We start from the raw sequence: 26,384 nt of genomic DNA on the forward strand, positions 1-26,384 counted from the left end.
TAACTGAGCATCAAATCAGAATCATTATCTGGTTATTATTGTTATATAATCATCTGGATAACCAACAACCTAACCACACACACATCTGCAAACATATCATCAGTAAGCCTCAAAAAGAACAGCTACTAAAGACCAATTCTTTTGTTTACACATATCCACCATTAACAGGAATGATCTGACCGTTGATCCATTCACCACCATCACCAGCCAAGAACCCAACGAGAGGCACCACGTCTTTGACTTCGCCGACTCTCCCAAAAGGATTCTCTGCGGCTATCTTCTCCACAACCTCCGAGCTCTTCCCTTCGAAGAACATCTCAGTGGCTATGGGTCCAGGAGCTACACAGTTTGCAGTGATCCCTGTTCCTTTGAGCTCTTTCGCAAGAATCTTGACCATCGTTTCCACAGCTGCTTTTGACGCTGCATAGGCGCCGAATCCAGGCTTCAAACCTCGGGTCATGGAAGATGTGAGGAGTATGATCCGACCACCGCCTCCTTGTTTGAGCCTATTGGCAGCTTCCTTGCTGCAAAGAAACGCCCCTTTCGTATTGACACTACACAGTCCATAAGAAACAAAGGTCAGACAGAGAGTGATTAAGAACATAAAAGTAGCAGCGAATGAAAGAATAAACCTTTAGTTGAAACTTATTCCATATTAGACATACATACATCTCAAGAACACAAGACATGTTTCATTTTATTCGAAATTAAGACATACAAATCTCAGTAACATTGGAAAATAGAATGCATCATGTTTTTATTGATTTAAAATTAAGACATACAGTTTACAATAATATTGGTACATAAAGAAATCATTTTTCAAACTCAAAAAAGAAAAACACATAACCAATCATATTAGATTCGAATTCGGACATAATAATCATCTCACTGTAATAACAACAACTGAAAATATTTCTTTTGCTTACTTTTCGACTATTTATCGTGAAGACAAAGATTCTAACCAATGAACAGTCTCTATTGTACCTGAACGTGCGATCAAAATCTTCGACTGATGTGTTTGCGATCGAAGGGTACTTGGGATCGAGGACTCCCGCCGAGTTAACCAGAATATGAACCGGCGACTCGAAGGCGCTCTCCGCCGCATCGAAGAGAGACGTCACCTGGCTTGGCTCTGAAACGTTGGCCTGAACCACGATCGCTCTTGGTCCGTTTCCGGTAATGGCGGGAAGACCGTTGATCTCCGCCGCGACGAGCTCTGCGTCAGCCGATTTAGTTGTGAAATTGACGACGACTCTCGCACCGAGTTCAGCGAGGTGGATCGCTATCGCTCTCCCGATACCGCGAGAAGAGCCGGTGACTATGGCGACTCTGCCGGCGAGAGGAAGCGATTGCGACTGTGCAGCCATTACGATGGTTTCGATGAAGAGAAGAAAAATACGAATTCGACTCTTTATTTTTTTATTTCTCTTTTGCAACAATTATTTAAGAAGAAGAAGAAGAAGCCAAATCAAATTTTTGTTGTTAACCAAGGCCTATTAGCTTATTTAAAATGGCGCCAAAAATGGAAAAATAATCAAAATTTGTTAACCACTCTTCTGTTTATACTTAAGCCTTGATTATATATATAGATTTTAACTTTTAGTTTTTAAATTTTGAATTTTAGTTTATAAATTTGTTGTTTCCAATCTTGTTTTGTAGAATTTTTTTATTTTTCAAATGATAATTTTATTTTAAAATTACATAATCCACCGTCAACATGAATGATTTGAACAATTGACCAATTAACTGAAATTTTGCCAATTGATTGCATTGGAATGATACATTGTATTTAGAGAAAAAATTAAGATAGCACCAAATCAAGTTTTTGTTCTCAAACTAGTATTCAAGCCTCAAAGTCACAAAAATAGGTTTCATTAAAGAGGTAAATATATATTTATACTCTTTGGATTAATTAATCCAAATCTTAGAGAAAGTTAAGGAATGGAGTTTTGGAATTATTGTTTAAAATTTTATTAAATAAAAAATCAATACTAAAAAATTAAAAATAAAAATTTAAAAAATAGTTTCAAAAAATATTTTTGAATTATAAAAAGAAAATTTGAAAGAAAACAATAAAAACAAAATTCAAAAAAAAATTAAAAAAAATTAGAAAAAATTTGAATCTGAAAAACCATATAATCTGCAACTATAAAAAGAAAATTTCATTTTTTATTTTTATTTTATTTGTTTTTATTTATTTTTGTTTGCTTATTTAATTTTAAAGACCTTGTAATTAGACGAAGCATTTATATACATTTTCTTTTGCAACAATTATTTAAAAAATAGTTTCAAAAAGTATTTTTGAATTATAAAAAGAAAATTTGAAAGAAAACAATAAAAACAAAATTCAAAAAAAAAAATTAAAAAAAAATTAGAAAAAAATTTGAATCTGAAAAACCATATAATCTAAAACTATAAAAAGAAAATTTCATTTTTTATTTTTATTTTATTTGTTTTTATTTATTTTTGTTTGCTTATTTAATTTTAAAGACCTTGTAATTAGACGAAGCATTTATATACATTTTCTTTTGCAACAATTATTTAAGAAAAAGCCAAATCAATTTTGTTAACCAACAAATGAAAAAGGTAATCAAAAAAATAATCTCCCCGCGGGCGCCCTCCCTCTCCCGAGGGTGCTCTCCTTGCCCTTTTCCCTCGCCCTCGCGGGCCTCTCCCCGCCGCCTCCTCTCCCCGCCCTCTCCCCGCGAACGCCTCTCCCACCTCTCCCCGCGAACGCCTCTCCCTCGCGGGCTCTCCCTCCCCTCTCCCTCCCCTCTCCCTCCCCTCTCCCCGCAGGCGGGCCCCTCCTCTCCCCGCGGGCGCCTCTCCCCGCGGGGAGAGACCCGACCCCTGCGGAGGCGCCTCTCCCCCCTGCGGGCGGCCTCTCCCCTCTCCCCGCGGGAGGCCTCTCCCCGCGGACACCTCTCCCCGCGGGGGAGGCGGGGAGCGCCGTCTCCCCGCGGGCGCCTCTCCCCCGCCTCTCCCCGCGGGCGCCTCTCCCCGCCTCTCCCGCCTCTCCCCGCGGGCGCCTCGCCGGGCGCCTCTCCCTGCCGGCGGTGCCTCTCCCCGCCGGCGGCGCCTCTCCCCCCGGCGGCGCCTCTCCCCCCGGCGGCGCCTCTCCCGCGGGCGCCTCTCCCCGCGGGCGCCTCTCCCCGCGGGCGCCTCTCCCCGCGGGCACCTCTCCCCGCGGGCGCCTCTCGCCTCTCCCCGCGCGGGCGCCTCGGGGCCTCCCCGAGCCGCCCGTGCGCCTCTCCCCGCGGGCGCCGGACGCCTCTCCCCGCGGGCGCCGGGCCAGGCGGGCGCCTCTCGAACACACGGGCGCCTTTGCGCGCCCGCGCGCCTCTTCCCGCGGGCGCCTCTTCCCGCGGGCGCCTCTTCCCGCGGGCGCCTCTTCCCGCGGGCGCCTCTTCCCGCGGGCGGGCGCCTCTTCCCACCCGCGGGCGCCTCTTCCCGCGGGCGCCTCTTCCCACCCGCGGGCGCCTCTTCCCGCGGGCGCCTCTCCCCGCGGGCGCCTCTTCGGGAACCTCCTCTCCCCGCGGGCGCCTCTCCCCGCGGGGAGAGACCCGACCCCTGCGGAGGCGCCTCTCCCCCCTGCGGGCGGCCTCTCCCCTCTCCCCGCGGGAGGCCTCTCCCCGCGGACACCTCTCCCCGCGGGGAGGCGGGGAGCGCCGTCTCCCCGCGGGCGCCTCTCCCCCGCCTCTCCCCGCGGGCGCCTCTCCCCGCCTCTCCCGCCTCTCCCCGCGGGCGCCTCGCCGGGCGCCTCTCCCTGCCGGCGGTGCCTCTCCCCGCCGGCGGCGCCTCTCCCCCCGGCGGCGCCTCTCCCGCGGGCGCCTCTCCCCGCGGGCGCCTCTCCCCGCGGGCGCCTCTCCCCGCGGGCACCTCTCCCCGCGGGCGCCTCTCGCCTCTCCCCGCGCGGGCGCCTCGGGGGCCTCCCCGAGCCGCCCGTGCGCCTCTCCCCGCGGGCGCCGGACGCCTCTCCCCGCGGGCGCCGGGCCAGGCGGGCGCCTCTCGAACACACGGGCGCCTTTGCGCGCCCGCGCGCCTCTTCCCGCGGGCGCCTCTTCCCGCGGGCGCCTCTTCCCGCGGGCGCCTCTTCCCGCGGGCGGGCGCCTCTTCCCGCGGGCGGGCGCCTCTTCCCGCGGGCGCCTCTTCCCGCGGGCGCCTCTTCCCGCGGGCGCCTCTTCCCGCGGGCGCCTCTCCCCGCGGGCGCCTCTTCGGGAACCTCTTCCCGCCCGCGGGCGCCTCTTCCCGCGGACGCCTCTTCCCGCGGACGCCTCTTCCCGCGGGCGCCTCTTCCCGCGGGCGCTTCTTCCCGCGGGCGACTCTTCCCGCGGGCGGGCGCCTCTTCCCACCCGCGGGCGCCTCTTCCCACCCGCGGGCGCCTCTTCCCGCGCCTCTCCCCGCGGGCGCCTCTCCCCGCGGGCACCTCTCCCCGCGGGCGCCTCTCCCCGCGGGCGCCTCTCCTCGCGGGCGCCTCTCCCCGCGGGCGCCTCTCCCCGCGGGCGCCTCTCCCCGCGGGCGCCTCTCCCCGCGGGCGCCTCTCCCCGCCTCTCCCCGCCTCTCCCCGCGGGCGCCTCTCCCCGCGGGCGCCTCTCCCCGCGGGCGCCTCTCCCCGCCTCTCCCCGCAGGCGCCTCTCCCCGCAGGCGCCTCTCCCCGCGGGCGCCTCTCCCCGCGCCTCTCCCGCGCCTCTCCCCGCGCCTCTCCCCGCGGGCGCCTCTCCCCGCGGGCGCCTCCCGCGGGCGCCTCTCCCCGCGGGCGCCTCTCCCCGCGGGCGCCTCTCCCCGCGGGCGCCTCTCCCCGCGGGCGCCTCTCCGCGCCTCTCCCCGCGGGCGGGCGCCTCTCCCCGCGGGTACCTCTCCCCGCGGGCACCTCTCCCCGCGGGCACCTCTCCCCGCGGGCACCTCTCCCCGCGGGAGAGAGCCTCTCCCCGCGGGCGCCTCTCCCCGCCTCTCCCGCGGGCGCCTCTCCCCGCCTCTCCCCGCGGCGCCTCTCTCTCCCCGCCTCTCCCCGCGGGCGCCTCTCCCCGCGGGCGCCTCTCCCCGCGGGCGCCTCTTCCCGCGGACGCCTCTTCCCGCGGGCGCCTCTTCCCGCGGGCGCCTCTTCCCGCGGGCGCCTCTTCCCGCGGGCGCCTCTTCCCGCGGGCGCCTCTTCCCGCGGGCGGGCGCCTCTCCCCACCCCGGGCGCCTCTCCCCACCCCGGGCGCCTCTCCCCCCCCCGGGCGCCTCCCCCCACCCCGGGCGCCTCTCCCCGCCTCTCCCCGCGGGCGCCTCTCCCCGCGGGCGGGCGCCTCTCCCCGCAGGCGCCTCTCCCCGCCGCGGGCGCCTCTCCCCGCCGCGGGCGCCTCTCCCCGCCTCTCCCCGCGGGCGCCTCTCCCCGCAGGCGCGCCTCTCCCCGCAGGCGCCTCTCCCCGCGGGCGCCTCTCCCGCGGGCGCCTCTCCCCGCGGGCGCCCCGCCTCTCCCCGCGGGCGCCCCGCCTCTCCCCGCGGGCGCCTCTCCCCGCGGGCGCCTCTCCCCGCGGGTGCCTCTCCCCGCGGGTGCCTCTCCCCGCGGGTGCCTCTCCCCGCGGGCGCCTCTCCCCGCGGGCGCCTCTCCCCGCGGGCGCCCTCTCCCCGCGGGCGCCTCTCCCCGCGGGCGCCTCTCCCCGCCTCTCCCGCGGGCGCCTCTCCCCGCCTCTCCCCGCGGGCGCCTCTCCCCGCGGGCGCCTCTCCCCGCGGGCGCCTCTCCCCGCGGGCGCCTCTCCCCGCGGGCGCCTCTCCCGGCGCCTCCCCGCGGGCGCCTCTCCCCGCGGGCGCCTCTCCCCGCGGGCGCCTCTCCCCGCCTCTCCCCGCGGGCGCCTCTCCCGCGGGCGCCTCTCCCCGCGGGCGCCTCTCCCCGCGGGCGCCTCTCCCGCGGGCGCCTCTCCCCGCCTCTCCCCGCGGGCGCCTCTCCCCGCGGGCGCCTCTCCCCGCGGGCGCCTCTCCCCGCAGGCGCCTCTCCCCGCAGGCGCCTCTCCCCGCAGGCGCCTCTCCCCGCGGGCGCCTCTCCCCGCGGGCGCCTCTCCCCGCGGGCGCCTCTCCCCGCCTCTCCCCGCGGGCGCCTCTCCCCGCGGGCGCCTCTCCCCGCGGTCGCCTCTCCCCGCGGGCGCCTCTCCCCGCGGGCGCCTCTCCCCGCGGGCGCCTCTCCCCCCCCCGGGCGCCTCTCCCCACCCCGGGCGCCTCTCCCTCAGGCCTCCTCTCTCCCGGCCCGCCTATCCCCCTCTCTCTCCCCACTCTCTCTCTCTCCCCACTCTCTACTCTCCCCCTATCTATATATATATATATATAATTGCTCTTAAAAAAGTTTGACAAAAAAAAAAAAAAATTTGGTAAAAGCTTGATAGAGTTCCTATGCGGCAAATGAAGAAGATGGGCTGAGAACGATCGTCGGACTTCTTGTTGTCTCTGGCAGCAAGCTCTCTAACACCTGAATCACCACAGATATTAGAAATCAGACAATGATTTTGGCTAAACAAAAAAATCAGATCTGAATGGAAATACTTACTTCAGCAGCGAGGTACTCGAGGAGGACGACGGCGCCATGTAAACCGGGAGCTCCACCACTGAGTCTTTGAGCCTTTCTTCAGGAAACGAGTGGCTTTGATCGATTTCGAGACCGGTTTGGTCTTTGGGCCACCGAAACGCCTTGTTCCCTTTTTCCGGTGGTTTCTCCATTGCACAGAAACGGGTTTACAAGATTAGTAGAGAGAGAGAGATTTAGTGGAAGGAGATTGGAGGTTTTGTATTTTTTTTTAGCGGTCTTCTTCGGACAACGATATCATTGGAGAAGAAAGAAGGAGAAACAATGGTTTGGTTGTCTGTCTGGTTATAATGTTTACGAGTTTGGTTTGTTGTCTGATTATAAAAGTGTAGTGTTTTTGAGTTGGGATATTGTATATTTATAGAGAAGCTAGCGCCTGTCGTAACGGCTATATTTCTCTCTTAAAGGTTTGAGTCGTTTTCGATAGCCACAAAACGCGTGCGTTCTCCTAACGGTAATAATTTTGGAATCGAACCGGTCTTCGCAACCCACCTAAACCGGTCTTGCAAGTTCTTCTCGAACCTAATCACAAAGAGAATATTGGTCCAACATAGACTCTTCATTACTTAACCCAGGCCCAGTAATCATTGGCCCATTAGCAAATTTTTGGTTTTTTCCACGATAATTTAAATCGCGCCAAAAAATGAAAAATAACAAAGTCGGATCATATTTATTTTGTTATCACTCTCTCTCTCTTTACTTACACTCAGTTCAAGGGTTTGTCTACGGATAGAAAGTTTGGATTTTTATTTTCCGACAACGACAATGAAGAGAGGCGATGAGATTGAAGTCTCCTCTGATGAAGAAGGGCTTAAAGGGTCTTGGTTCAGAGCCATTCTCGAAGACCCTCTGCCTAAATCCGGAAACAAAAGGCTGAACGTGTCTTTGCTAGCCAACGATGGCTCCACTACTCTGAAAACCACTTACCGGAGATTCCTCCGGCCAATTCCGCCGGAAAGTTTGTTCACGGCGGCGGCGGAGTTTGAGGAAGGGTGCGTGGTGGAAGCTTCTCGGGGAGGCGGGTGGTGGACCGGTGCGGTTGTGAAGAAGATAAACGATGAGGAAGTTTGGGTTTACTTCGATTCTCCACCGGATCTGCTCCAGTTCAAGACAGGACAGCTCAGACAACACTTTGACTGGGTCAAACAAAAATGGGTCAGACCACAAAACAAGGTTTCGAGCTTTTTTTGTTTTTCTGCTTTTTGTGGTTTGGTTTCTCATTATTTATGTTTTTGTTGGTGTTATTAAAGGTTTTTCTGAGTAAGAAGTCAACATTTAGATGTGGGACCATGGTGGAAGTGAAAGTCACGGATGGTGTTGATGTGTGGGTACCATCAGTGATTGTTAAGGAGGTGGTAAATAGAAAGAGTTTCGTTGTGAAGCCTTTGAAATACATTAGCTGGAATGATGAAGGTGAAGCACCAAAACCAAACAGAACCGTTGGATTAAGCAGCATAAGGCTCACACCGCCGACCGTTTCTGTTAAAAGCTTTGGTTTGATGGAGTCTGTTGAAGTGTTTATTGAACCGGGATGGCGTCCAGGGATGGTGACGAGTATACTATGTGATGATATGTACACTGTGTGTTTGAAGGCAACAGATAAGACTTTGGTGTTCACACACGATGCTATAAGGCCTACCGAGGAGACAATAGCCAAACTGGTCTTGGTTAGTTTTTATTTGGCTTTAGTCAACTTTTGATTCTTGTTTGATTTACAACTGAGTGTTGTGTTGTTTCTATTTTCAGCAAAACACTAATGAAGTAAGTGCTGCTATCAATCCTCAAATGTCCTTGAGCTTGGGTGAAAATGGAGAGGAAGAGGTAAAAAGTTGGTTTTGTTATTATTTAACTTTAATCTTAATGACCTCTCCTTTTGGGTTTTGACACAACAGGTGCCTGAGGAACACAACAGGGAAGATGACAGCCGTAAGAAGAAAAGAGTAGAAGTAGAGCACACTTCAGACCTCGGTGAAGAAGGTACCATTCGAAAGAGGCAAAGAGAACATAACCTTAGCTCTATTCCTGTTGTTGAAGAGCCTCAAGCAAAGGACACAACCATGGTTTTGCCTTTTGCTAAGAAGTCACCGTTTTGGAAGATACTTGAAACATCAGAAGGCTTTCAGAGAGCACCACAGAGTCCTCACTTCAGTCCACTGGTTGGGGAAAGTAAAGAACAGTTCCGTGAAGGGCAGGCCATTGGTATGATGGTGACACACTTCAGTTTACTGGAGAGCTTTAAAGATCTGGAGCCGTACGTTTCCGTGAGCGAACTAAACAGCCTCAAAGCTTCCTTCGCCGAGCTAAAGAAGCATGGTTTCGATGTTTCAGCGCCTTTGGCAAGGATCAACAAGCTTCTGGCCCTCAAGGATAGACAGCTAAAGACAATGGAGGAGCGAAAGGGTTTCGACAGAGAGATAATGGCTTTGAAAGAAGGTGTTGGTGAGATGGAACACAAGATTCTTGAGATGGAGAGGCAACTAGTGGCTCTGAAAGAGCAGAGGGATGCTGCCTACCAAAATATATGTCAGATGGAGTCATGTGCAAGAGATCGTGGCGTAGAGCTTGACAATCTCGAGTCTGAGTTTAAAGCAACTTCATCTGCTCCCTGGTAAGCTGTGAAAAGCAAAACTCTCTGATGAGCTCTCTCGTTTTAGTTGAAAGTTTTAAAATGAGATAAATGGTACAAGGCAGCTATTAAAAAGAGCAAAGTAATATTCTTTGTTTTTCAGCTTAGTAATATAATTTTATAAACCATATTTCTTAGCTTCGGTATCTCTTTGTGTGGATCTCAGGGGCGAAATCTAAGTAAGAAGGAACAAGAGTGCAAACAAGGTGTGGATCAAGATCATACTGCCAATGTCTTTTTCAGTCTTAAGATGTTGTCCAAAGGCATGTGAACCTTAATGGTCTTAAGAGCTGGATCATCAGAAATGAAGCTATCTAACTATAATTGTTAAACTAAAAGCTTTTGTTATGTAATCTGATCTTGACATAGTTAATTTGGTATCATTGACTTATGGTTTTAAAATGTTAACCATGGTTGTTCTAAACGTGACTGGACTAACAACACTAGCTTGCACAATTCTTACTGAATCTCATTGTAGCAATTTAACTCATACATTAAGCCTAAAGAAGAACACAAAAGAGGTATCTCAAGACCAAACCTTTTACACAATCCACCATTAACCCATTCGCTGAAGTTTTGCCAATTGGTTGCATTTGGAATGATAGCCATAAAAAAAATCTTGCTGCCTAATTGAAACCATACATTGTCAAAAATAAGGAAATAAAAATCATATAATGGCAAAAGAAGTTTCTGAAGTTAAATGCAAATTGACCAACATTCTCCAAAAAAGAATGGTGAATTTTATCTGGACCAAAATTACACTGGGTGTAAATTGATAATTTAAAAACATAAGTACTATTTAAGTAAAAAACAGAGAAATAAGGGGGTTGTTGATTTGCTTTTAAGACCCAAAAGTTACGGAGAGTTGCCATAATTAAACCCGCGCTCATCGCACCCAAACGCTCTCAAAGTTCAAAAAAAACAAAAGTCGAATCCTTTTTTTCTGGTTTTTCTTCGCGTCGTATCGTAAGAGGAGAAAGAAAGATCCATCTCTCTCTTGCAATCTAGAGACTTTCAGACTCTTGCGGTTTTTCTCTAATTTTCAGATTCTTGGTTCAACAGACACTGGTACGCTTCATCAACCTTCTTACTATTGCAGACACTCGAAACTCTGTTCATTCCCTTTTTTTCTGTAGAATAGGGTTACTGGTTCTCTTCTTTCATTCATTTATATACGTTTTGGATTCGAAATCAAAAGACCCTTTTCGTCTTTTCGATGGTATTGATGTTTCACAGATCATTATGTTTTTAGTTATTAAAGGTTCAAACTTTTTAAGAATCTTCAGTATCAATTTACTCAAATGATAACTTTCTTTCGGTTTACCAAATAAATTAGATTAAAAGTTTTGATTTTTTGGTATAATCCACTTATGGAAAGATTGTTTCTTTTTTTTAGTTTCCTGATTAGGATATGGTTTAGAATCATTGACTAGAATCATCGGTTAAGTTGTTAGGATATAAAAGAATCCATTTTATACTCAAATGATTCTATATACATCTCTAAGTTGTGTATATCTTGTTTAAGATATGGTTTAGAATCATTTGAGTAATGATCATTTCGGTAAAGTTGTTAGGATTAGAGAATCTAATCTCTTACTCAAATGATTTGTATATTTTTTGATCAAAAGGTCTTGCTTGTTGTTGACTTCGTTGTGGCTTTTATTTTCAGAGGGATCAAAGGAGGGAAACAAAAATGGGGAGAAACATCGGTTCAGCGTTTAGACAAGAGTTGGCTAACCTTGACAAAGATCCAGATACTTACAAGACTGCGATGAGCAACTTGAGAACCATTGTGAAAGATTTGGACGCAAAAGCTATACATGTGTTTCTCACTCAACTTTCTGAAACAAAAGAGATTGGTTTTGACTCTGGCGGTGGCTACACGGTCTCTCTCTTTGAAGACCTTGCACGTGCTCACGGAGTCAAAATCTCTCCCCATGTGGAAACAATCATGCCGGTTATCGTACGGACGTTGAGCTCTTGTGGAGGGGCGTTAAGTGTTCAACAGGCTTGCTCGAAGGCGGTTGCTGCTATGGCTAGATACGGAATCGACCCCGCAATGGCAGAAGATAAGAAAAGGAATGTGATCCATTCTCTTTGTAAACCTCTCTCTGACTCTCTTTTAGACTCTCAGCATGAACAGCATCTTGCTTTGGGGTCTGCTCTCTGCTTGAAGTCGCTTGTGGACTGCGACAGCTGGCGTTTTGCTTCTAGTGAAATGGTTAATACCCTTTGCCAAAGCTTAGCTGTTGCTCTTGAAGCCGTTTCAAGCGAAGCTGAGTCTCATATGGCGCTTGTGATAGCTCTTGCGAAGCGCAATGCTTTTATAGTAGAGGCGTACGCGAGGCTTTTTGTGAAGTCGGGGCTGAGGATTTTGGAGTTGGGTGTGGTTGAGGGGGATGCTCAGAAACGGGTTTTGGCTGTGCAGATGCTTAACTTCCTGATGAAGTATCTGAACCCCAAGAGTATATCTTCTGAGGTGGAGCTTGTGTTGCAGGAGATGGAGAAACATGTGGATGATGAGGTGTATTTTGTGAGAGTGGCTGTTCATGAGACCTTGGGTACAGCAGAGAGATTGATAAGAGAGGCTGATGGAGAGAACTGCAAGATTCAGTTCTCTGGTGGAGAAGATGATAACATTGAGTCGGTTTGTTTCCATCAGAGGAACAGAAGCTCTGAGTTTGACGAATCTGTTTGCTCTGTGAGCAATCACTCGAAAAGGTCGAGGCGAAACAGGAAGAAGAGACGGTCAGAACGTAGCAGGCACGGTTTCAGACAAGATTCTTTCACTGTACTGCTAGAGAACAGAGAGCAGCTAAGGCAGTACAGTGAAAGCTCATCATCATCATCGATACATGACAGGTCTGGTACTACTACTCCAACCGAAGACATCTTTGAGAAACCAAAGTCATATTCTGAGGCCAAAGTTAAGACAGAAGAGACTGTAACAGAGTCAAGACGGGACAGGAGCAAGAAGACTGTGTTGAGATGGGGATTGAGTTTCTTCTCTGTTGTAGTTGCAGGGCTTGCTTCCTTCATGTGGGTGCATCTGCGAGATGATATGATGATGCTGCCTCCTCATCTTGTTCCTACTTGAAGCGCACCAAGTGATGAGCATAGAAAGCTCAGGACTTACTTAGCTTCAGATTGTGGGTTCTATTGTTCTAATGTCAATATGTGGATCTTGTTTGAATACTCTTTTGTCTTTTTACTCTCAAAAAGAACTTGTACCATTGACTAATATGAAAACAACACTTGCAATAATCCAATTTAGCTAAACCGGGAAATTTTAAGTCGGGAAGAACCAAACATTGCAAACTAAAAGCAAAACCTTAAGTTGGTGTGTGTCCATAAGATCACAATCGCATACTGAGACATACCAAAATTATCCCAGAACTAAAAAAAATGGTTACAGAAGAAGAGTTTCACTACGAGGTACTTGTTGTTCTACAGCTTAGTCTTCCTCTGCGCCAGCACCGGCTGCTTGTGCAGCGTCTCTCCTTGGCCCACCTGCTTGTTTCGCCATTATAATCTGCATATTTTACATACACCAACCAGACCAGAGTATCAATATGTAGGCTTTTTACTCTACTCATTGAGTAAAGATGCAGATTTAATCAGATGTGCATACCTGGTCCACGCGAAGCACCGTGCACGCAGCATCGGAAGCATATTTCAAAGCAAATAACCTGCACATAGACTTAATGTCTTAGCTATAAATAAAATGAAACTAAGAGGAAAATATACTGTATTCTAAGTGGAGCAACTGCTACGCAATACAGACAAGTATGATAGAAAGATTCAACTGTTGAAAACTTACTTGGTTGCAAAAAGATCCCACACTTTTGTCTCTGAAACATCTTTACAAGCACCTTCCTCCAAGTCAATGCCTAGCTTTGTGTTTCCAGATCCGTGTCCAGTGTACAGAGAGGCAATGATTTCCATCGCGTTGAGGCCAGCGTTGTCTGCAAGGGTTTTGGGTACAAACTCGAAGCTCTCTGCGTATTTGGTGATGGCATACTTGTCCAACCTGAAAAATCAAGTCAGACCTCGTTTTTAGCCACCAAACCATAGGCCGTTTGTATAAGAAGCTGACTCTTCCAAATGAAAAGTGAGCAAAACAAATTACCCTGTTTCTGCATTGGCATATTCCTTCAGTCTCTGAGCCAGTTCAATTTCAGTAGCTGCAGCCCCAGGAACGATACGGCTGTCTCTGCACATGGCCTGAGAAGAATAGTAGAGTTCAGGTAATAGTAAAAGTCAGGACAAATATTTGGAGCAAAGAAAAATGGATAATGGTGAAAAGATTATAAACCCAGCAAAGATTACCTTGTATGTATTAACTCCATCGTCAACAGCTCTTTCAAGGTCGTCCAAAATACTATCAGTGCTTCCACGCAAAACCACTGTAGAGATTGAGTTACCACCTTGCTCGTTTCTTGCAATAGTGACCTACATACATCAAAAGAAAACCCGGAATTGCTTATCAATGAAATGAAAAATATAATTAACCTGAAAGAACGAAATTGATTTCATAGGAGAAAGGAGTACTTACTGTCACACCACCAATTTCCTCAACAGATATGGAATCAACGTAACCCAGATCATCAGGGCTTGGCCGGCTTAGTTTCAACTGTGCAATAATTATAAAGTGTTAAAGACAAAAACACCATTAGATAGTCATAAAGAATGTGAATAAGAACTACTTACATGAGCCACAGCCCCAGCTGCCCGGCAGAAACGCCTGAGTTCAAACTTTGAGCTGATCTTCAAGACCATTATCCTGCCAAGAAATAAAGTTCATATTAGAAATGACACTATGGCAGTAAAAAACTTGTTTATCATCATAAGCAGCTAGAAGAGAATAATGTCAAGAGGTATCAAGAGTAAAAGCAGTGAAAAGGCTAACTATGATTAAGAAAATATTAGGTATTCACATACTTGTAGCGCTCACAGAAATGCAATGCCATTTCTCCAACTGACCCACCACTAACAATCACTTTGGCTCCTGATTCGGCAACAGCTTTAATCAGCTCCTCGACTTTAGCTTCCTCTGTCTTTGCATAGTTCTCTAGCTAGAAAACCAAACAACAAATCGGTTATAACATGGTTTACAACCCACAACCATACTTCAAAATACCCAGCTTTTAACCCTATCACATTGAAACCAAAGGGTGAAGAAACTAACCTGCTCAGCACTGTGGATCAAGACCGTTCCTTTTGTCTCTGTTGCAGTAGTATCAACGCCCCCAGCAAACACAGCAACCTGAAGACAGGAAACAGGAAAGACATAAGCACAAAGCTATCAATTTTAAGGGCATAAATCCGATAAAATCAGCCAAAAACGTGATCAAAACGCATAAACAAAAGAAAAAGATCTCACCTTTGCCTTCTCCATCCGCTTAATGCTCCCAACAGCATCGCTTCTCAAGACCATGCCACGTACAATGCAAGAGTTGTGCAATCCTCCTCCAAGAAGCTTGGCAACACGAACATTATCCACATTAAAGTTCGTTGGATTCTTTGGGCAGACTTGAATACACGCCTGAATTAAACAAAAAAAAAAGCAAACCTCATCAGCTAAAAAATTAAACCTTTCAGTAACTAACAATCAGGACAACGAAACAGAAACACTCACATCAGCAACCAAGGAGCATATAATCTCCTCTTGCCCAAACTGCTTACTCGCAACAGCAGCTCTCATCCTCGAAACAACTTCATCCTTATCACGAACATCCATCGTCTCAGACCCACTCTCAACCAATTGCTCCAGAATCTCAACAACCTGCACTCACAAACTCCTTAAGACCAAAAAAAACAAAAAAAAAAACAAAAGCATCAAGAATAAGTCACAAACAAACCAACAAACCTTAATAATCGCTTTGTTATATCCACTAATGATCTCACTAGGATGCAACCCCATCCTAATAAGCTCCTCCGCGTTCTGCAAAAGCTCCCCAGCAAATGAGATCGTCAGATTAGCTCCGTCCCCAATCTCCTCTTGCTGCGCCTTAGCAGCTAGCACAAGAATCTTCGCAGCAGGGTGCTGAATCTCCAGCTCGTTCACAATCGTAGCAGCGTCGTTGGTCACAAAGAGCTTATCCAAATGGTTTATAACCATCTTGTTCATCCCTAAACATCAGATCGAGCACATTAGATTCTAATTAGATCCAGAGAGAAACGAATCGAGGAAGCGATTAACGAAGGTACGAACCGTTGGGGCCGAGGGAAGTGCGAGTGATGGTGGAGAGCTCCTTGCAAGCTTCGATGTTTTTGATGACGGCTTCGTCTAGGCCCGAGAGGTGTCTGTAGCCTTCCTTGAGCATCGATTGGATTCCGTAAGGCTGCATCTTCTTCTCCGATTGAGATCTATAAGGCTTAGCTCGTCGCTTACTATAAAGTTAGTTTGAAAGAGTGTGAAAGTGGCTGTGGATTGATTGCCCTAGAAACCTTTTCGAGGTTTTGAAGTGTATTCTGTTTTCTTCGTTAGGACTCTTAAACGTCGTCGTTTGTCAAGCCTTCACGGGTTGAAGACTTCTGGGTCGATGCGACAATCTTTAAGTTGAGGGGTGAATTAGGATTTATGCGGAAGTTTAAGGACCACGCGAGAGAAAACGGAGTACTTCAAAAACATATTTCTTTCGTGGTCCCTAAACTTCCGAAAATCCTAATTTCCTCGCTCAAAATTTACTATTGTCGCATTGATATAGAAATTGAGAGAGGGTACTTTTTGTAGACATACACATATAATACAGTTTTTTTTTTTTTTTTGGAACACACATATAATACAGATAAATATTCATTTAGCAAACAAAATTGTATTGAAGAGTTTAAAAAGTAGGAATTAATTTTATTCATTGTAAATGATAGTTTCTCTAATTGATAAAAGAAAAAAAGATTGATAAATAAAACTAAGAATCTGATCAATGAACTGATATGAACTATGAAGGGAAGAAGAAATAAATCATGAGTTTTGTTTTTATCAGATGGTGCGTCCTCCTTATACAAGGAACAAAACATAATGTAATCTTGTTTAGAAAAAAAGCTTAGAAACCCAACATATATAATGAGGTTCTCAGACATCCAAAGCCTGAAGTAAAAAAAAAAGCATAATCCAAACTGTTCTTTTTTTTAAAATATTAAAAGTCATCTTTCCTCCCATTGATCTCAGTGAATCGTTTCAACAGTAGCTCCATCAAGCACCTGCATTAAAAAAACAATCAGAATCAACAACCTCAAGAAGATGCTGAAGTGTGCCTGTTTTTGATGGAGCAGGGTTTAAACAAGTGTACCTGTTTCTTTTGCTTGATCTTCTTATCTCTGATTATCTTCTGTCTCGTCTCATAAAACTTGAAATCATCAAGTATACACGTCTTGCTCATATACTCCTTGAAGATCTTTATGATCTTAATTCCATCTTCCAGTTTCACCTACAACAAAGCCATAAACGTTTAATCAAGCAATCACTCAATTCAAACATGGTTCAATAAAGGTTTAATAACAAACCTCTTGAGTGTCTCTGCTATTAGTAACAGGCTTGTTCTCATTATTCACAAGCGTAATGTGCCTCAAGAGACTGTTCGGTACATCTTTGATGATACGCCACTTCACAGGGAAACAACCAATCCACTTATCTTGCTGCCAATACTCCATTGTCTTGTTGAAATCAACCGCACCTATCATCTCCGCAACGCCAACAAACTGCCCACTCGCATTCACCTGCAAGACAACAAAACCAAATCAACAACGAATCACAAAATCCACAAGAACATTGAATGAAGAGTCTACTCATACTAACCGAGAAGAGAAGATACACAGGACAATCTTGAGAACTCTCTTGATAAGCAGCGTTCAACTTCTTGTTGCCCGTTGGTGTGCTCGACCACATACCGTACTTGATACTGTTGTGAACATCATCTTCGCTGTAAGACTTGATCACAAAGAACTTGGCATTCACCAGTGTCTCAGGGAAGTTCTCTACCACTGGAGAGTCCTGCTTCACTGTAGAGTTGAGACCTTCACTGCTCCTAGGTCCTCTGCAAAGCTCGTTAAGCCTATCTGCCTTCTCTTCGCTGTAGCCACGACCGTAGTTGAAGCTTTTGGTCTTTTTATAACCATCAACGGGATACCATCCTCTCCCTAGCTTCCAGGAATCGTAACCAAATGTTCCGTAAGCATGACCTGAGTCTATTACGTTCCCATAGAGTCCATACAGTCCATTGTTGGAATACATATGATCATTGTATCCAAATTGGTCATAACTCAGTGCTTCTTGTGAACTGTTTGGATTCTGTTAAAAAGAAAACATACATTATAGAGCCATAGAGAGACAGGTGAGAGATTGTAACAGAACCAACATACCATGAGATGTGAATAGGTGTTTAAACTGCTGTTGTGGCCATAACCAAAGCTCTGATCCTGGTAGCCACCAGAAGGATGGTTTGTTGGTAAGTAACCCCACGGATATGAACCAAAGAAGTCTCCAACATTCAGATTAGGCCTTCTTTCGCTTCCATGAAGAGATGGAGCAGTAAATGCACCAGAAGGTACATGTCCATACTGCTGCTGAAGAGACCCCTTCTCACAAAAACACAATCAATCAGTATTTAAAGACACTCCACACAACAATTTAATGTTTAAGTTCAAAACAGAAACAAGCAAGTACCTTGTTACGGTTCCTAGAGGCTTCACTTCCATCAGAACCCAAAGACAGCCCCTGAAACAAATCTGCTGTCTCTGAAAACCATTATACATACACAAAGCCAAGTCAGAAACTTTTTAATAAACAAAACCTCAAAATCAAGACAAAACACTGATGAAACTCAACCCATAAAAAGATTAAATCATGTGATAAAAACAAAAACCAACTCAGTATTTTTTTCAATAAACAAAAAATCATAATCGAATTGCATAGTCCAAACAAGACGAAACACTGATGAAAATAAACCCATAAGGAGATTTAAAAAAAAAACATGTGATTTCTATGTTATCTCCGGACACAAGCTAAGAAAGCAGACAATACAATCTACTAGGTTGTACAATCAATACCTAAGACAAGTTCTATGATACCAAAAAGAAATGATCTTTGAGTGAACATGGACATTACCCAGAAGAGATAAACCCATAAAAGATAAAAACATGTGACAAAAACAAAAGCCAACTCAGTATTGCTAATAAACAAAACCTCAAAATCGAATTGCGTAGTCTGAAACAAGACAAAACACGGATGACACTCAACACATCAGGAGATTTTAAAAAACATGTGATTTCACTATCATCTCCGGACACAAGCTTAAAAAGAAGCAGACAATACAATCCACTATTTTGTTCACAATCAAGTTCTATGAAACCAAAAAAGAAGTGATCTTTGAGTGAAAATGAACATTACCCAGAAGAGATAAGCCAGTGGCGAGGGTGTCGGGAGAAGAAGCGGTTCCAGCCATGTCGAGAGAGTATCGAGAAAAAGGTGAAAGCTTTGGAGGAGTAGAGAGCCCTAGGGAAAGGTATGTGAGCTTATCGGAACCTCGAAAAACCCAGAGGCTTCGTTGGGAGGAGGGGTTTATAGAGTTGTTTGTTTCTTCGTCTTCTCCAAGGCGGTGATATCCTTTTGGTTAAAGAGCAAATGCTCGATGGTAAATAAAGTACTAACCAGGGAATTCTAAGCGACGAGAACCAAAACAAACCAATCAAAAGATAAGGCTCTTCTTCTTAATGACACACGAGAAGATTCTGAACATTAATGTTGACTGCTTTTAGTTTAAATTTCCAAAAACAAATCTTTAAATCAATTTTTTTTTGTTGTGATATAGTATATTTATTTTCATTACTCTTTTGTTCCTGGAAAATATTCATTTGTATAAAAAAATATAAATTATTTATTATTAGTTTTTACTATACATTGTCTAATAACTAGGATGAGCAAATAAACCGAACCCGAAAATATAAACTGAATCTGATCCAATAAAAATGAATATGAACCGATTTGAACATGACATAAATACCGAATGTATTTTGTTTTATGATATTTTAGATTATGGGTATTATCCGAACCAAACCTGAACCTAAATAGATATTCGTTAGAATCCGAAACATTCAAAATCCTAAATATGTCAAACATGATTTCAATTTCTAATATGTATCCAAAATACAACAAATATTATTGAACATCTAAAATAATTATATATTACATGAATGTTGATGGTTGAAGGTGGCGGTTAAAGCTTGAAATTTTTAGATTTTGGTTTTGTTTTTATTGAATAACGTTTTCATTTCATGATAACTTGATTTTTGTTTTATGCTTTCATTTATTTGGTTTTCTTTCTATCAATAACTATGTTTATTTTTCGTTTGGTTTTGAATTATCACGTTTGATGTTTATTTCTTATTTTTGAATTGATTTTACTTATATTTTGATTACAAAATAGGTAGAAATCAGGTACTTTAAAACCGTAAAACTGATTTCACTTATTTGTTAGTTACAAAATAGGTATAAATCAGGTACTTTTAAACCAAATAACCAATTAGGACTCAAACTCTGAAAGAACATCTAGTTGCATCGGTTCTTTGTAGATTTACTAACCCTGATCTGAACCCGATAGAACTCGAACCGGTCCCGAACCAAATTTTCATATAATACAAAGGGGGATGATTTTGATAAACCTAAAAAACCAAGACTCAAAATTGGACAAACCGAAATCCGATTGGGATCTCAAATGCCCAAACCTACTAATAAGTAATAACTATCAACGGATTATATTTAATCAATTCAATTATTCAAATATTTTTAATTAATGTTTTCAAAAGTGTATAAAAGTATCTTTAAAATTAAAAAAAAATTGTATAACAAAAAAAATATAGGAAAATTTAATTTCAGAAACGAAAGGAATATATTGTTATTTCTCTTATTAAAAATAAAATCTTAAGTATACATTAGTTTTTCTGTCATTTTAAAAAAAATCTCTATCATTTTTTTTGCCAGCATTCTCTGTCATAATGTCATTTGTTATGATTACGATTTTCCATAAAACAAAACACACGAACTTATGGATGCCCCTCATGTTTTGCTTAAAACCGACACTCTAGGACTTTTGGTTAAGAGCAATTATCGTGAATTCCATTTGTTTAAGATGTATTGATATTGCGGATGTTTGTAACATGAAACGTATACACAACTGATGTTTTGAATTTTAGAAAATAAAACAAATTGGTTCTAAACTTCTAATATATGATGTCATGGCAAGAAAAATAAGTATACAATTAAAAACTATATATCAATTAGTAGTTTGACACCTATAGTTTTAGTTTTGTATATTTTAGTATCATTGTTGTTGAGGTCGGTCTAGATAGCAGAATGTAAGAATGTGACTTTCATTCAAAACTCCAAAAACAAATACTCTCGGGCTCGCAAATCCGTAAAACATGATTAACTCTAGTTTTTAACTCATGATTTAACATTTGTTTGTTTCTTTTTTACACTTTTCGGCTAAGAGAGAGCTCTTAGACCATGATTGACATGTGTTCTTAAGATGAGGTTCTTAGCTTTGGCTGATAACTATTTCTTAGCTTTTAACTAAAAAAAACTAAGAACCGTCTTTTAAATAAGAGATATAAGAGCCGATTCTTAGCCAAAAAGTGTAAAAAAAAAACAAAAACAAAAAAGTGTCAAATCATGAGTTAAGAAGCCTAAGTTAAGAATCTGGATTAATCATGCTCTAATATCTCTTATTTAAGAGACGGTTCTTAGCTTTTCTTAGTTAAAATCTAAAAAAAGTTAAGAATCGTCTTTTAGCCAAAGCTAAGAACTTCAGTTAAGAGACTGAAGTTAATCATGGTCTTATATTTTTTATTTAAGAGACGGTTCTTAACTTTTCTTAGTTAAAATCTAAAGAAAACTAAAAATCGTCTATTACCCGAAGCTAAGAACCTCAATTAAGAGACTGAGGTTAATCATGGTTTTATTCGCTCATCATTCGGCTTCAATACGAGAAGCACTTCGCATATGAGTATTTGACCAATTGAGCACCTATAACACACAGAAAGATATTGCATAGACATGCACAACCTGTCGTTTGCCTATATATGCACTCTATACTGCACCAAAACTTTCCAGTTAAGCGTAACTCTATCCAGCCACTAGTCAATTTAGCCTATTGCCTACCAAGACATATTATAATATCCATAATCGTCTTCATTTCATACAAATGAACTATCAATCTCGATCGTGATTCTTTGTTCGACTTTAATTTGGAAAGGCCTCTAGGATGACTTACGTTCATTCTTTGTTCCTAGAAACTGTACTGGCTTTGTGTTTACTCAAATGATCGGGCTATAATATTTATCCCCAAAACGGTCTAATTGATTCCAAACAACTACATTTGAATCTTAAGAAGTTCCACGGCTATAATTTACGTCTCATTATCACTCGTAACGTATGCTTTACCGATCTAGGATACCAAATCATCGACGTCAAATACCATGCATTATGCATGTAGTGTGATCTGTTTTCACCGATCTCCATGAGTTAAACGATCATATGACATGTTTTTCACATGCTAAGTTCTTTTTATTTTGATTAATAATTAACAAGATTAGTGTTCAGACTGAAACTTGACTAATGTTGTTTATGTGGGCCTGTCCACCAATAAGAAGACAAACCCGATTGTTCTACGTGAAAGTTAGAAATCTTCGTCACTTGGTCACACATGGAGGTGCCAGTTATCACTGGTAATATATGGATCTCTAGTCTAAACTAACACGACTAAAACGATACAATTTTATAATTCTTTTACCATTTTCTAAAAAATACGTTATGCCAAGCTAGTTACATGATACTTAAAGACGATACAACTTCTCACAATACAAGTGGTAGTCTGGTAGACATGATGTTTGTACCGTATTTAATTTAAACCAATACTTACAAAAGACATGTTATGAAAAAAATATATGCATAGCCAGCCATGCTGTCCATGTCGATCATTCTCCTATAAACAACACATTTTACGTCCGAAGTTTTCCATTTGTAAAATTTTATTATATGAATATTCAGACACTAAAAAGAAAACTTATAAGAATATCATAACGTACATATTTAGGGATGTCAAAGGAATCTGTGGCCCGCGGGATAGGCCCGTTTAGACCTGTGGCGGGGCGGGCTTGGGCCCGTGAATTCACGTCCCGCAAAGAAGCGGGCCTCGCGGGAGAGGCTTGTTGCGGAACCGGACCCAAAGCGGGCAAGCCCACAGTGACCCGCGGGTTTCTCCATGTCCCGCAACCCTAATCTTTGTTCTTGTCATTTGCTCTTCACCTGAAAAAAAAACGCGAGAGAGATAGAGTGAAAGGCGATGTGGTTGCGACTTCCACCGTGGAAAGAAACAGAGCTCCACCGATGACGACGGCGGTTCGCTCTCCCGACACTGCTTCTGCTCACTACTTCGTCTTCGAACTGCAGTCTGCAGCAGTTATGTATTTTCGTTCTTCACTGTGTCTCCGATGTGTCTTCCGTTCTTCACTACGAGCTTCCAAACTCCACATATAGGACATGCATGTACAGAGTTATGTATTTCAGACAAAAAATTGAAGTTCTTTTGGACTTATAATCTGCTTTAACTCTTGTTTTGTTTTTCAGGTTGTTAGATAAGAAGACCAACAAGATCAGAAAGGTAGTGATCTAGCTTAGCGATCTATAGTTTGTGTTATGTCTTATCTAGATTAGCGATCCATGTAAACAAATTGAACAACAAGATCTGTAAGCGTTCTGTTAGATCCATATATTAAAAAGACCAATAAGCGTCTGTTGGTTTCATCGTTTGTTTGTATATTTGTGTTCTGTCTTTGATTCGTTGTAGCTTTGCTTTCAGGTAACAACAGTTTTATTGAGCGCGTTCCTTCTCCCGAACCTGTTCTTGGCAACAAAGATGAAGGTCCTGCTCAAAAGAAAAGAGGCGCCAAAGCTTCCAAGGTTATTCATTCATACCTTGTGTTCTCTACGTTTGTTTGTTTACTCTTTTTGGGAACTGCTGCAGATCTTTAAGGAACCAGAAAGCTTAGAGGAGCGTATTCTCGAAGCTGCAACTCCTGTTGACGCAATAAGGTTTCCATTTATATTCGAGCAAGGCTCTAGTTCAACAGTAGCAGATGACGATAGCAACATCCCTGAGGGGAAGGTATCACCATTCTTACCATTAACTAGTTTTGGATGTTTTTATAACCTCATCAGACAAGCACTGAACATATATCTTTCGTGTTGGTGTTTCTCTTCGAACCGAAATGTATTTTAGCGTAAACAACCTGAAGTGGACTACTCGTCTGGTCCCAGCAATGAGGTAATCTGGCGTCCTAATTTCGAGGAGCTCATCCGCCGCCTTAGACATAAGGTAATAAAACTCTTGTTTGTTGGCATTTCATATATTGTTTTTGCCTACTCCATCACTATTATGAAACATCTGTTTCTTTTTTTTTCTTTTTAAGGCGTGTGTGGAGATAGTGAAAGAGCGGAGAGATGAAGGATGTGCTAATGTCATGAAGGCAATGTTAGAAGTAGGAAGATCTCAGGAGAAGAAGGCGAAAACCGACAAGTCCGGTAAAGTCCTCTCTTGTTTTCTATACAATTGATTGAAGTTCCCAATGTTTCTTAACTCTACATAAAATTTGTTTTATCTTTGTCTTAAGATTGCTGATGCTGCACTGACTGAGAAGAAAGACACGCCACAAATCGTTTTGAAGATGTGGAAAGATGGTTACTTACATATGCAGGTATGAGTGTATTTCTTTTGCCAAGTTGAAACCAAAACTTTTGTGTTCTATGAACTGAATGAACTGTCTTTTTTTTGTTTGTGTCCTGTGATGAGAACAATGAAGGATTGCACGAGTACATACACCACCTGGTCGAGTAGTTTCCAGCTTCAGCCGATATAGGAGCTTTAAGGACCTCAGGTTAGAAAGCTCTCAGGTTAGAAAGCTCTTAAACGTATGAAACTTAGATGGCTTTGCGTAGGTTATCGGATCACTGACTTGTTTAGGTTGCTTTCGTATATGATAGAACATTAACTTGTTTAGATGGCTTTGCGTAGGTTATCGGATCACTTGCTGTTTACGTTGCTTTGCTTGTTTACGTTGCTTTGCTTGATTACTTGTGTTTGTGTACTTGTATAATAAAATTTGGAATTTTGAAAATCAACAATTATAACAGATTTTAAAAAATATAATAAGAATTTTTTTAAAAAATAGACAAAATTTAGGAAACCCTAAAAAGTTAATTTCATTCCACGGCGTGAAAAAAAAAACACAAAACTTGAGAGTTGAGAGCGAGAGAGACCATGGGATCAAGGAGCCAGCCCGAAGATCAGTCGACGTTTGATCCGAATTACACCCCGCCAAATACTGTGGACTTTGCAACTCAGGCAGTCTTAGCTACTCTTGCTGCAGCAGCTGAGGCTGGTGATCAGATCGCTTCTCAGGAAGCTGGTGTAACTCGTGCTGATGGGAAGCATCAAGGAAGCAGAAAAAGGCTTATCAGTCTTGTTGATGATACTGATGATTCTGATGTTGAAATCAGTCAACCAACCCAAAAAACCAAGCCTCGCAGACAGACCAGTTTCGGAACAGCCACGGGGAAACCCATGTTGCGACCGATGAGGAAAGCGCAGATGAGATTGTCAGATACATGGTGCGACCGATGAAGGAGAAGTTTGACAAATATTGGGATGAAGTTAGTGGTGTTTTTGCAATAGCAGCAGTCTTTGATCCACGGTTTAAGCTTTCAATTGTTGAATGTTGTTTAGGGAAGCTTGACATAAGTACACGTGATGCAAAGGTGAAGAACTTGCGTGACAAGCTCAGTATTCTGTTTGAGACATACGACAAAAACTCCAAGAATAACTCACCTTCCACTGAGCCACGTGACACTGTTCCACAAAAAGCTTGTGCGGCAGGATCAATGGGACTGTTTGGGAACTACAATGTGAGTGTTTTCAATTTTTTTCCTTCTGTCGTCAGCCTCCAATTTTTTTTTTCCTCTCTGATATATTTTTTTTTAAAACTTTCTTAGGATTTCTTTGCATTTCGCAAAGTCAGTGGAATTGTTAGTGGAAAGACACCTCTAGAAGCTTATCTTGAAGAACCACCTTTGGACATTACTAATTTCCAGAGCTTGGACATCCTCGATTGGTGGAAAGATAATGCGCATCGGTATGGTGACTTGGCTGCAATGGCATGTGATCTGCTAAGTATTCCAATCACAACAGTGGCTTCGGAGTCCTCCTTCAGTATTGGATCGCGAGTTCTAAACAAATATAGGAGTCGTCTACTCCCAGAAAATGTGCAAGCTCTGATATGCACTAGGAATTGGATCAAAGGATATGAATCTTACGCACATGGTAAATAACTCACCTTATAATTTTAGTAAGAGTAACATTACTGACTTGTACACTGATATTTGTAGATGAAGAAATCGATGGTGATGGAGAAGAAGAGAAATTACCAACATTTGAGTCCATTGTTGATGGGGAAGATGAAGATGAGTAGATGAGCAAGTTTGAAATGTTATCTTGATTTGGTGTTTTGCTGCAATTACAATTTCTGTTTTTTTGTTTAAGTTGCATGATTTTTGGTTTTGAATACTATGATTTGGACCATTTGGTGTTTCTCTAAATTTTACTTTAGTTGAGACTTAATTTTTTATACTCACGATCAAACAACAAACTATAGTTCTTCAAAATTATCTGAAGAAACAGATTGAATGGCTAGTAATTAACATATATACGAGTTGCTGAAATAGCCAGTGGCTCTAACGATGCTCTCGTAGATAGAAAAAAAAATACAGAACAAGACTAATATATGTAAAAGTTGTTAAGCTCCAATAGTAGATGGGTCATGTGTTCATATATCATTCATTATGTATGTAGTGGTCACTGGAGCAGCCTGCAGCGTCGAGAAACGTCATGCTGCACTCCTTTCGCGTCCAGCCCGCGGGACGGCTTGTAAGGGCCTGTGCAATCATGCGGTACGGGACTGGGCCGGCTTTCTCTAGACCGCAGCCCGCGCGGGACGGGACCGCTTCGACCCGCGAGATGCTCAGCCCGCGGCGGGACGGGACGGGACGGGACGGGACGACCTGTTTGACATTCCTATACATATTAATATAAATATCAGCCACAGAAAAGAAAATGCACGCGAGTGAGGGAACCCAAGCGTCCTAGCGATAGG

The 26,384-nt window shown here is 44.2% G+C and overlaps 5 protein-coding genes and 1 pseudogene across 5 annotated transcripts; 2 read left to right on the plus strand and 4 right to left on the minus strand.

Annotated features, from left to right (window-relative positions):
- LOC106454015 overlaps nt 1-26,384 on the minus strand; it is a 76,572-nt pseudogene that overhangs the window by 24,398 nt on the left and 25,790 nt on the right.
- On the minus strand, nt 5-1,420 carry LOC106431317 (NADPH-dependent aldehyde reductase-like protein, chloroplastic). The gene is made up of 2 exons (XM_048735977.1): nt 985-1,420; nt 5-554 (listed from the first exon to the last, which is right to left on the minus strand). Exons 1-2 carry the CDS (start codon nt 1,365-1,367, stop codon nt 146-148), a joined length of 792 nt encoding a protein of 263 aa, XP_048591934.1. The 5' UTR covers nt 1,368-1,420; the 3' UTR covers nt 5-145.
- On the plus strand, nt 7,181-9,770 carry LOC125576278 (DUF724 domain-containing protein 2-like). The gene is made up of 5 exons (XM_048735949.1): nt 7,181-7,729; nt 7,807-8,223; nt 8,303-8,377; nt 8,449-9,164; nt 9,349-9,770. Exons 1-5 carry the CDS (start codon nt 7,322-7,324, stop codon nt 9,359-9,361), a joined length of 1,629 nt encoding a protein of 542 aa, XP_048591906.1. The 5' UTR covers nt 7,181-7,321; the 3' UTR covers nt 9,362-9,770.
- On the plus strand, nt 10,079-12,469 carry LOC106445310 (protein SINE2). The gene is made up of 2 exons (XM_013886835.3): nt 10,079-10,250; nt 10,852-12,469. The coding sequence occupies exon 2, from the start codon at nt 10,876-10,878 to the stop codon at nt 12,277-12,279; it is 1,404 nt and encodes a 467-aa protein (XP_013742289.1). The 5' UTR covers nt 10,079-10,250; nt 10,852-10,875; the 3' UTR covers nt 12,280-12,469.
- LOC125576277 (T-complex protein 1 subunit theta) lies at nt 12,494-15,658 on the minus strand. Its single transcript, XM_048735946.1, has 13 exons — nt 15,397-15,658; nt 15,052-15,314; nt 14,821-14,967; nt 14,566-14,727; nt 14,371-14,448; nt 14,124-14,257; nt 13,893-13,965; nt 13,738-13,815; nt 13,512-13,634; nt 13,312-13,406; nt 13,003-13,212; nt 12,814-12,871; nt 12,494-12,714 (listed from the first exon to the last, which is right to left on the minus strand). The coding sequence occupies exons 1-13, from the start codon at nt 15,530-15,532 to the stop codon at nt 12,637-12,639; spliced, it is 1,635 nt and encodes a 544-aa protein (XP_048591903.1). The 5' UTR covers nt 15,533-15,658; the 3' UTR covers nt 12,494-12,636.
- Nucleotides 16,140-18,851, minus strand: LOC125576280 (YTH domain-containing protein ECT1-like). The gene is made up of 7 exons (XM_048735960.1): nt 18,571-18,851; nt 17,848-17,918; nt 17,544-17,759; nt 16,981-17,472; nt 16,689-16,901; nt 16,475-16,612; nt 16,140-16,385 (listed from the first exon to the last, which is right to left on the minus strand). The coding sequence occupies exons 1-7, from the start codon at nt 18,623-18,625 to the stop codon at nt 16,350-16,352; spliced, it is 1,221 nt and encodes a 406-aa protein (XP_048591917.1). The 5' UTR covers nt 18,626-18,851; the 3' UTR covers nt 16,140-16,349.

Source organism: Brassica napus, chromosome A1 (genome assembly GCF_020379485.1).
Source record: "Brassica napus cultivar Da-Ae chromosome A1, Da-Ae, whole genome shotgun sequence".
Taxonomy (NCBI): Eukaryota; Viridiplantae; Streptophyta; class Magnoliopsida; order Brassicales; family Brassicaceae; genus Brassica; species Brassica napus.

What these genes read in the sequence shown, in the direction of transcription:
- LOC125576280 (XM_048735960.1), bottom strand. Translation starts at nt 18,625, where the DNA reads ATGGCTGGAACCGCTTCTTCTCCCGACACCCTCGCCACTGGCTTATCT. An exon ending in ACACCTATTCACATCTCATG is followed by an intron (nt 17,473 to 17,543) that starts GTATGTTGGTTC and finishes TCTTTTTAACAG; the next exon opens with AATCCAAACAGTTCACAAGA. An exon ending in AGATCAAGCAAAAGAAACAG is followed by an intron (nt 16,386 to 16,474) that starts GTACACTTGTTT and finishes TTTTTAATGCAG; the next exon opens with GTGCTTGATGGAGCTACTGT.
- LOC125576278 (XM_048735949.1), top strand. Translation starts at nt 7,322, where the DNA reads ATGAAGAGAGGCGATGAGATTGAAGTCTCCTCTGATGAAGAAGGGCTT. An exon ending in CAATAGCCAAACTGGTCTTG is followed by an intron (nt 8,224 to 8,302) that starts GTTAGTTTTTAT and finishes TTCTATTTTCAG; the next exon opens with CAAAACACTAATGAAGTAAG. An exon ending in GTGAAAATGGAGAGGAAGAG is followed by an intron (nt 8,378 to 8,448) that starts GTAAAAAGTTGG and finishes TTGACACAACAG; the next exon opens with GTGCCTGAGGAACACAACAG.
- LOC106445310 (XM_013886835.3), top strand. Translation starts at nt 10,876, where the DNA reads ATGGGGAGAAACATCGGTTCAGCGTTTAGACAAGAGTTGGCTAACCTT.
- LOC106431317 (XM_048735977.1), bottom strand. Translation starts at nt 1,367, where the DNA reads ATGGCTGCACAGTCGCAATCGCTTCCTCTCGCCGGCAGAGTCGCCATA. An exon ending in GATTTTGATCGCACGTTCAG is followed by an intron (nt 555 to 984) that starts GTACAATAGAGA and finishes TGGACTGTGTAG; the next exon opens with TGTCAATACGAAAGGGGCGT.
- LOC125576277 (XM_048735946.1), bottom strand. Translation starts at nt 15,532, where the DNA reads ATGCAGCCTTACGGAATCCAATCGATGCTCAAGGAAGGCTACAGACAC. An exon ending in AGCGGATGGAGAAGGCAAAG is followed by an intron (nt 14,449 to 14,565) that starts GTGAGATCTTTT and finishes TCCTGTCTTCAG; the next exon opens with GTTGCTGTGTTTGCTGGGGG. An exon ending in TGGGATCTTTTTGCAACCAA is followed by an intron (nt 12,872 to 13,002) that starts GTAAGTTTTCAA and finishes GTCTATGTGCAG; the next exon opens with GTTATTTGCTTTGAAATATG.